At 40.4% G+C, this 9610-nt stretch overlaps 2 protein-coding genes across 2 annotated transcripts; both read right to left on the bottom strand.

Moving 5' to 3' along the window:
* LOC122163985 (molybdopterin synthase catalytic subunit) lies at positions 1-5527 on the bottom strand. The gene is made up of 5 exons (XM_042825615.1): positions 5437-5527; positions 5185-5320; positions 4265-4418; positions 2754-2877; positions 1-1520 (listed from the first exon to the last, which is right to left on the bottom strand). Exons 2-5 carry the CDS (start codon positions 5303-5305, stop codon positions 1452-1454), a joined length of 468 nt encoding a protein of 155 aa, XP_042681549.1. The 5' UTR covers positions 5306-5320; positions 5437-5527; the 3' UTR covers positions 1-1451.
* On the bottom strand, positions 5472-9590 carry MOCS2 (molybdenum cofactor synthesis 2). Its single transcript, XM_042825616.1, has 4 exons — positions 9541-9590; positions 9263-9384; positions 6376-6522; positions 5472-5558 (listed from the first exon to the last, which is right to left on the bottom strand). The coding sequence occupies exons 1-3, from the start codon at positions 9550-9552 to the stop codon at positions 6396-6398; spliced, it is 261 nt and encodes an 86-aa protein (XP_042681550.1). The 5' UTR covers positions 9553-9590; the 3' UTR covers positions 5472-5558; positions 6376-6395.
* Positions 9591-9610: the final 20 nt, after the last annotated feature.

Here is a 9610-nt window from a genome sequence, read left to right as displayed (position 1 = left end):
GGTTTTTGGGTTTGTTTGTTTGTTTGTTTTAAGAACAAAAATAATTACTTGTCTGAAGAAGTGATCTGTAGTCAGGATTCCATACAATTCCCAACAAAAATGACACTCAAATTAACAGGGGGCTTCTCTCCAACATCCATGCAACCTTTAAGTTGTTCAGCTCTGCCTAGATAATAGAGACAATATGGTTTGAAGACTGTGTATACACATGCATACAAGGAGCAGCTGCTGTCCTGCAGAGGAAGAACTCCCACTGAGGGAAAGTGCAGCAGCAAGCAATAAAGCTTTAACCCGTTTAACCACCTGTTTACCTGAAGTTGCATGCTTTTCTGGGGTTTATGTAACCCAGTACAGTAACCATCACTAAGCATTAAAAATGACTGACATCACTGGGGAAAATGATCACTGCCTATTTTTCCAGTTTCATTTTGTGCTGCTAGCAGCTGTGAAGGTTTTTATTGCAGACACAATGAAACAGATTCATACAGCTGAGGCTTAAGTATTGTGTTATGAAATGATATACCAGCTTCAGTAAAAATGAATTTACTTAACTGCATTCCCCTTTTCTTAGAATACCTTTCTTCTCTACATCGATAACAATTAGACAAATCTGCCATTTGCCACTAGTAAAAATATCACACACAATGCCACCTTGAACTTTTAACATCTACCATGCTTTGCGGTACAGAATAATATAAAGAAAACAATTCTAATCAGATAAGCAGCCTATTATCCACAGTGGAAGAACAGGCATACTATGTCTGTCCTTTTCTCTTAGACTGTAAAACATAAGTGAAAAACTATTAAAAAATGTAAATGTGAATTTAAAGGCATATATAAGCTGTGAATTCCTTGCAATGTACATACGCAATGGATTTAACTTTTCTTTGAACAACTAATCCATTCTGATGACATTGCATCCTAACCTGCCTAAGGTCAAACTTCTAAATCTAATTAAACTTATTCTTGAGGATGTTTTTCCTGTAGAATCACAAAATTACACATCCAAAAAAACTCCTTCAAAATCAATCATGTCTAGACATCATTAGGTGAATACAAGTTTATGTGCTATTGCTAGTGCAAGTTTGTTGCTGGCAGAGTATTAGTATCCAATTGTCTTGTTGTGACCTCTCATGAAAACAGCAAAGACTACAAACACAGAAGAACTAAAGCAGTATATATCACAGAGGACTAAATGTCTTGCAGCCATGAATTTTAGGAAAGATAGTTTTAAAAACTGACTCCGTGTTTTCAAAGGATTTAAGAACACTTAACACTTTAAGAAAATCCTAACTACTGCTCATGAATTTCATACAGTCCTGATTAAATTATTCAGATTGAAATGCCTATTACAATTGCTTAAGATCACATAGATTCTATGTAAGAACAACTCAAAGCTAGAACAGAATACTCATTAGGAGCAGTAACACTTTATTTATAAAAGAATACAGTTATTTTTCTGAATTTGTCCAAAAGCATTCCTTGTTTTCCTTCCAAGAATACTCGTCCTCATAAATCTCCTGTGAATACAAACAAAGAATGAGAAATATTGTGGGAGTCCACTACATACAGTCACAGTTGTTTGGCCTGCACAAGCCAGGCCAAACAATTCAACAGCCATCTTGCTATTATTTGCTGACCACATCAGGACTACACTACACTTAGCTGGCAAACAGAAAAGGGGGATCATCTTTAGAAAACACTGACTTACATGTGGGCACATGCTGAACCTGGAGCTAAACCCATTACATTTAGAAGGCCTCATCCATATTGAAGTCACTTAAAGAAAGAGATCTAGAAGAAAGGATGCAGAAGCTGTATAGTACACAGCACTTGTGTCCTAAATACTACCATCATTTTTAGGAATTAGAGTGTTTAAATGTTTAGAAAATGTGTTTAAAAAAAAAAAAAAAAAAAAAAAATGACACCGAGACTCAAAATACAGCATTACATCTTCAGGATAGACTGGACTACCCAACAGCAGTTCAGTCCCAAGTAGCAAATTTAGCAGGGTTGTGAACCCAATTATTCTTTCTGGAATCATAAAACTTCAGTCTCCTGAAGTAGGTGTCAGAAAAGTGATACAGAAGATACTGTTCTACACTGAGCAACTCAAGAAACCACTGTTACTACATGCCAAGTTTGGAAAGTAAGAGAAGGCAGAGGTAATGTCCACCAATTGCATGTAATCCTGTGGTTATGCAATGTGGCTCTTTCTAGACTTAGGCTGCACTCTACACACATTACTGTGTCTCTAAATGAGCTTTCAGACCACTGAATACTCCTTCACTCTGTGCTATATGTGTGTGTCCTGCTTCTTAATGCTTTGTGCCTATCCATAGCCATAGAGATGAGAGAAAAATAGAAAGAAATGCCACTTCTACTTGCAAACTGCAATGCCATCCAAGACAATACATTCTAAGTTCTTCCACTAGTATATGCAGAACTGAACTTTACTCAGAAAAGATGAGCTCAAGAATCCTTCACTCTTACCCCAGAAAGGCATTAAGAAGAAGAGTAGCTGGGAGGCACAAGCAAGAGAGGGTTTTCCTGGTCCCTGAATGCCACATTCAGGCCTGGTTGCATTAAAGTAAAAAAAAAAAAAAAAAAAAAAAAAAAAAAAAAAAAAAAAAAAGCATCTCTTCAGGAGCAACTGCTGCCCATAACACTATAGCTCCTTCCCTAAGAGCCAGCAGCAGTCCAGCTGTCTAAGATCCTTGCAGTGGCTAGAACCAAATTTGTCCCAAACATACCTTTTTCCATATTGGGACAAACGCTTTTAAACTGTTGATGCAATGTGTTACAGCTTCAAGGGACTCTGCTCTGTGTGGAGACGAGATTGCAATAATTACACTTGCCTCTGTTACTGGAACCACGCTAGAGAGAGAACAACAACAGAAGTTTTAGCTAATGCTTAACATCTACAGCACCCAAAGATTGTACCCATGTCACATCAGTATTCTGGTCACATGCACTCCTGACTCATTCACACTAAGCAACTGTCAAGCCATGTCCAAAAGATTATGCACATTTAAACAGAAAGAAAACCACAACTAAAATCAACATCAGATGCAGGAATTCCATGCTTTAAAATAAATAGAACCACCAGTCACAGGTTTTTTTTTTCCTATTCTTTCTTCTTTTTTAAAAATAAGTCCATGGAATTAAGAGATGAAAATTACTATCTTGCAACATAGGAAACTCTCCAGAAGTTGGGCTTAATAATGAACAGTAACAGGTCTGGAACAGGAAGCTAACTAAAAATACCAGAAATTCTTATGCAAACTGAGATGATATGTGAAAAAAAGATACTATGTATCTCAAAGCACACAGATTTTGCAGCATAACTTTAGTTTTGCCAAATGTTGACTTCAAAGTATGTTTCTTTTTCTATTTGGTGGGTCATTTTTACTAAGCTAACAGAAGTTGCACAAGGTTTTGTACTACTCCTCACAAGGGTAGTACTCCCAAAAGCTGCCTTCCAACCCTCTCTACTTAGCAAGACTGCATTGGCAAACAGCTCAGAGAAAAACCTAAGTTCAAATACTCTGAGTTGCTCTTCAGAGAGAATTAATTCCTGTCTCTGTTGACTGTAGAAGAAATCCAAAGAAACTACCCCTCAGAGTTAATATTAACCTTTGTGATCTCATTCTAAGTTATTCCTGCGGGGGAAAAAAAAAAAAAAAAAAAAAGGAAACAAATATTTGAAACACACAATGCCAATCCTGCTAGTTTCAGCCAAAAATCTGATGAACATTGAAAGCTTAGGACTATATTAAACCATTCCATGGTTTATATCCAATTAAAAAATGTGTATCCAATGCAAGGAATAACAAGAGATATTTTTACAAGTATGACTGGCAATTACAATGCCTTTCTCTCAACCTCATATTCTGACATTTTAGGTTCCATTACTTAAACCTGACAGGAAAAAAAATAGTGACACTTTGCAGCAGTGGAAGAGAACCTCACAAACATAATGGCCTGCTCTCTCCTGCAAGGAGATCTCTTTTCTCCACTCTCAAACCATAACAGCAGGATTGAGGTTTCTGACAGCTTAATATGGATTCTGGCAAATACTATAATAAAAATATTTTGAAAAACAAGACTTTCTTTCTGAAACCTAGTTCCTTACTGACAGCATGATCCAGTAGCAAGCTTTGATGCTTTACAGCTTTATAGACTCCTGCACAACCTTCAAGTATGCAAGCGTCATTCAAAGATTAGTATACCATTTGAAGAAGAATGGTCTATCCGTACATACCCAAGTCTATGATGCATTGCAATATGTTTGACTGATGGCCACTTCTGTCTAACATCTCTGCAGATTTTCTTTATTTCCATCTCTGCCATTGAAGCATATGCTTCATACTCTAAGCGAATCACTTTTTTCCCTTCAAAATTATTTCTCGTAGTACCTAAACAAAAATGCAGTTATAAAAGGAAAGCAACAGAAAAAAAAAACAGAGCAAAACTCAGGACCTCCTGCTGAGGCCAAGGACAGCACTCTAAACATAAATGACTTCCTCCAGTTATGGCTATGTGAAGAGATTCTTCAAACAAAAGAAATTTCAATATACAAGGAATAAGCCTACAGATTACGAAAATACACAGTCTGTAATGCTCAAAGCTGGAACATCTTTTGTGCTAATTTATTTAAGTGCTTAGTACTTAAAAGCCCACAGGTACTCAGGCTTAAGCAAAAAAAGTTTGAAGATCTATACCACGTATTTTAAACAACAGGGTGGAGCCAGCAAACTCAAACTGCACCGGCCCACTGGTAGAACAAAACTTTGTCTTCAACAAGACCTGAACTGCATCAGTTTTCACACAGGTCAGTACTTGTGTTTTATTGCAGTCACTACTTTCCATCTTGAATAAACTGTGTGCAGGGAAATAGCAGAGTAACTTATAAGCAGGACTGCTCTCCAGCACTGCTGCTCCATTCAGTCCTAGAACAGCCACACCAGCAGGGAAGCTTCTCACCACTCAGTCTCAATGCACTGTTTAAGAGTTGCCATGGTCTTGTTCTAAATAATTCAGAATGAGTTTTCTAAACGTCCTGGGTTCAGTCCAGAAATGCATTTATTTGAGAAGCACGAGTTTGGGGTGTGGGACAAGCTGGGTTCCATTTATTAGACTATTAACACATCCAGAGATCCCGCTCTAAAACTTTAAACTCACCAATGAAAAGAGACACTGCCCCACAGCATGGTGAAATGACCAGTTCTGACACTTCATCTACAGACAGCTTTTCAGACTTGAGCTTGATAAAATCTTTCGGCACATCCTCTCTTTCAACCATGGCTCCCTAGAAGGGCTAAAACCAAACAGATTCTGCAGTTGTTTTTGGCAGTACAAACATTTGCCAACTGCCTTTTATCCCATACTGATGCCCCAATTTATTCAGAAAACATGTACCATCTTCTTACTCACCCCAAGAGACCAGTCTTCATGGCAAATTCACTTCTCAGCAGACTTGCTGAGAGAACAGTAAGTGCAAATACCATGGGAAGATCTCTTTCTAAGGCAAATGGGCTCCTGCTTTGCAGGAAAGTCTGGTGTGGTAGGACAAAACAAGAACTAGTTCAAGGTTCAGTTCAACAGTACAATCTACTAGCACAAACCACTATGTTAGCAAATTTCTGGTAAGCCTGTCAGCCCATTCCTTCTGTCTTATCCTATAATCAATCACAGTTTAAACTTGCATTTAATTCAAAGTTTAATATGCTAACCAGGACATGCAAGTTTTCATCCTATCAGCTGTTTCAATGACACTGGTGCCACTTCTAAATGCTTTGTATATACACCAGTTACCAGTTCATCTAAGGATGAGGAAGAATATAAGTGGACTGAGCAGCAGGAGTAGAATAAGCTACACTGGAAAGCACGAATCTGTGCTAGAGACACTTGACCCTTTGACAGCAAAAAACAAAGTATTTTTTTAATTAGCAAACAATTCTTCTGTATCATCCTTTATGTTAAAAAGTGGCATCCTTTCAGTTAAAAATCTTACTTATGCAAGCTGGATATCTACTGACAATCAGAAAAAAACTACCAAAGAAAATAAGACCTAAAAGCAAAAACAAAACAAAACAGTGCCTGACTTCATTGCCAATTTTATTCCGTTTACTTGTGTGTGCTAATCATTTATTCATGCAACAGCTTATAGTTTGTGGTCAGCACTGCAATTCTCTCCTGCAGGAAACAAAAGTTACGCTTTCTCCAAAGAGTACCACATGTAGATAGGGATAACTGCATACCAAATCTCAGAATCTTACCAGAAAAATATTATAAAAAGATTGTACAGAATGCATCAGATACTTTAACATTGGATGATCCTCTACAGGACGTGAAGCAAGAAGTGATACCTACCTCTCAGAACTTGCACAGATTCAGCCTCCACTAATTGGTGGGATGATTGCAACTTCGTCTCCTGTCTGCAGGACCAGAAGTTGATCTCCAAGAAGCACGTACTCCTGCCGAACAGCAAAAACCACTTGCTCCCGGATGACAGCAAGCCTGAGGGGATTGGCAGGAACACAGTTAGGTTTCTAATTAGAGTGTTTACATTCAACCACGAGATTTCATTAACAACAAACTGATAGTCTGGGGCAACTGAGGTAAATGCTGCTGAGATTTAAGCAACTCTCTTCCAATATACTTCTCAAAATCACAGAATCATAGAATATCCTGATTTGGAGGAGACCCATAAGAATCACCAAGTCCAACTCCTGGCTCCAAGATCACCCAAGAAAACAAATGACAAAACCACATGACTGAGCGCACTGTCCAGATGCTCCTCAAACTACAGCAACCTCAGTGCTACAAACCTCCCCTGTCACAGTTTCAGGCCAATTCTCTCAGGTCCTGTCACTGCCACCAGAAAAAAATACCATACATTATAAGCACCCACTTCATTGATTTTTTTTTTCTTGGAGCTAGGGAGAAACCAACTAAGGACAATTTTCAAAAGTCAGGGTTTGTCACTGGATTTTATTAAAAATTAACCAACGTAAGCCAGACTCGCTTTAGAAGCTTCTAATAACTAGATAACTCAAGAATATACAAACTATCTAATTTGGGATTAAAAGGAAATGCTCTCCTTATTCAGTGTGGTTGCACTGCACAGCAATTTTTGTCAAGAACACCATCCCTCAATACTTTGTTTTTCAAGATCTCATGAAGATTCAGTGGTCAGACTGTTATTCTTGTTCTGTAACCTCAAAAAGGCTTTTGGTCTTCTGTACTTATAGATCAGCAGTCTGCTACTGATGAGGGTGACAGCATTGCTAAGAGGGCAGATAGGGTGCATTTTCCTTGGAGATGTTCAAGGCTAGATTGGATGGGGCCCTGAGCAGCCTGGTCTAATATTAAATGTGGAGACTGGTGGCCCTGACTGTGGAAGGAGGGTTGGAGATTCATGATCCTTGAGGCCCCTTCCAACCCAGGCCATTCTGCGATTCTGTGAGGACTCTGTGATTTCTGCAGATTCTGCATATATCTGTTGGCCTTCGCATCTGAGATGTTGGTGTGAGAGTCTACAGTTCTGGATACCATGAAACAAGGTTTGCTTTCACAACAAATGCAGTCACACAGAGAGTATGAGGACAACACCATTGAGGCACTAGAAAATCATGCCAACTTTTTACTTTAGCAGATGCAGCATAATAACTGTATTGTTTGAGAGTACAGAATCTGGCACAGACAGCGAAGAGCTGCATTGCCTAGAAACAAGCAGGCATGCCAAAAGGGTACATGTAAAATTCAACTTATTTCCTACCAGCCAGCTTGACTAAAGCCAGCTAGGCAAGGCACTGTCTGAGCGAAAATCAGTAGCGCTGTCTTGGAGGACAGACTGAAGGGAGGGAATGTACAAAAGTAAAGCAAGCCACTAAAGCACAGACTACAACTACGGAACTGAAGTGCCCATTAAAAGGATGGTTTCTAATTAATGTCACTTGCAAGTTAATTCATTGGGGAAAATGGGTGGAACAGAAGAGCATTGTCAAGTATGCTCAAGCTGCAGTTTGAATATCCATTAGCAACGTGAATAGAAGTCTGTGGTCAGTGCCCTACAATTATGTTGAGTTTTTCCAGAAAATCCAGGAACAGAAGCATTTTCCAAGAAGGCCACTGTGAAAGGCATGTGCACATGCAAAATGTAGGACAGCAAGTCACCTTTCAAAACAGGGTGAATTTGACAAACTACGATGAACCGTCAAAGGTGCTAGTGCTTCTGATACCAAATAGAATAATACGTTGCAAAGTAAAATACATCCATTCCTTACTCTAAAACTCTACTTACCCATCTTATTCTACCCATCCCTTCCTCTTCTAAAACTCCTTTAGAAACACTTAGCATTGCTAAATTTTTATTCTTTTTCTCATAACATTTTAGCTTGAGCACAGAAGTGTTGAGCACAAAGGAAAACTGGAAGAAACTAGAAAACTAGAGCTAAAATGGTGGAAATCCTGGTGCATTCAGCAGTAAGCCCATAACTTCCGTTATGTGCTATACTTCTATTCTTTTTGACTAAATGACGCTACACCTTTCTGCATCTGATTTATCATCAGTAGGCTCCAACACACTCTTCAGCCTTGACCAATGAAGGCATTCTTGCTGTCGCCCCCAAAAAACAAGACTCCCTGTGAAATGCAATCAAGAGTGCCTTTTTTTCCCCCAGTCAGAAGAGGCTGAAAACAGCTGAGCCTATTTCTTGTGTAAGGGTTGTTTGGCAGGAAGCTTGGGCCAGGGCCTTAGTTCCCTTCTTCACTAGCCTTCCAGAGACTGCCATAAAATGAGAATACAGCTAGATGTAAGTGATCAAAAAACACTTGCCTACGATCAGACCTTCTTACTTTATCACTGCAGCTGGGCTGCATCCTCTCCTGAGACACCTGGCCTTTCCACAGGTAGTGCTTTCTGTCTTTATGCAGTGACTTCGTGGAGGCCATCCTAGACAACAGGACCTCAGACCTCTCCAACACCCAGCTGTGGGGTGCGTTTATCGGATTTAGCCTTTTTAATGTAGATGTAAAGCCGCAGTATTTGCAACTGGCTCAGAGCCAAAACGCTCACTTGAGGTTATTACAACACAAAGAGAAGTTCACTGCTGTTCTGATGCCAAAGCGCTGCTGCAGCCTCTAGCTCGAGCCTGTACGATGAACTTGTATTTCTTAAAACAAAACAAAAACAAATCCTCCACCCCACGAACGTCAGGCTTTATGCACCGCCTGTACGCGGCGCTTTCCCCGATACCTGGGATGAATCTTAACGATCTCTTCCCAGAGCTGAAGGGATGTGATCCGCTGCGGCACAGAGACGCTCTCGGAGCGCAGCCCCACCAGCTCCGCGCTCTTGGCAAAGTACAGCACCGTCACCTGGGGACGACAGGGGGACGTTTCTGTAGGCGACCGCGGATCCGCGCTTACTGCGGGCGGCTCCGCCCGACGCTTCTGCCGCGAGAACCGAGAATGCCCCCGCTGAAGACCAGGGGGGTGCCCGGTGCCCACTCGCGCCCGCCCGGCGGCACTCACCTGGCAGCTCATGGAGCCGCCGTCCGCAGCCCGACGCCCTCGGCCTCCCGGCGGCCCCCGCGCCTAGGCC

This window comes from Centrocercus urophasianus, unplaced genomic scaffold (assembly GCF_019232065.1).
Source record: "Centrocercus urophasianus isolate 14NV4802_14NV808 unplaced genomic scaffold, USGS_Curo_1.0 seq_25, whole genome shotgun sequence".
NCBI lineage: Eukaryota > Metazoa > Chordata > Aves > Galliformes > Phasianidae > Centrocercus > Centrocercus urophasianus.
Note: the sequence above shows the minus strand (reverse complement) of the source record. Positions and strands in the feature narration are given on the sequence as shown.

Coding starts and splice junctions, on each gene's coding strand:
- MOCS2 (XM_042825616.1), bottom strand. Junction 6,523..9,262: donor ATCGTTAAGATTCATCCCAG/GTATCGGGGAAA, acceptor CAATCCCCTCAG/GCTTGCTGTCATCCGGGAGC.
- LOC122163985 (XM_042825615.1), bottom strand. CDS start 5,305: ATGGTTGAAAGAGAGGATGTGCCGAAAGATTTTATCAAGCTCAAGTCT. Junction 2,878..4,264: donor GCAATGCATCATAGACTTGG/GTATGTACGGAT, acceptor TTCTCTCTCTAG/CGTGGTTCCAGTAACAGAGG. Junction 1,521..2,753: donor TTGTCCCAATATGGAAAAAG/GTATGTTTGGGA, acceptor TTGTATTCACAG/GAGATTTATGAGGACGAGTA.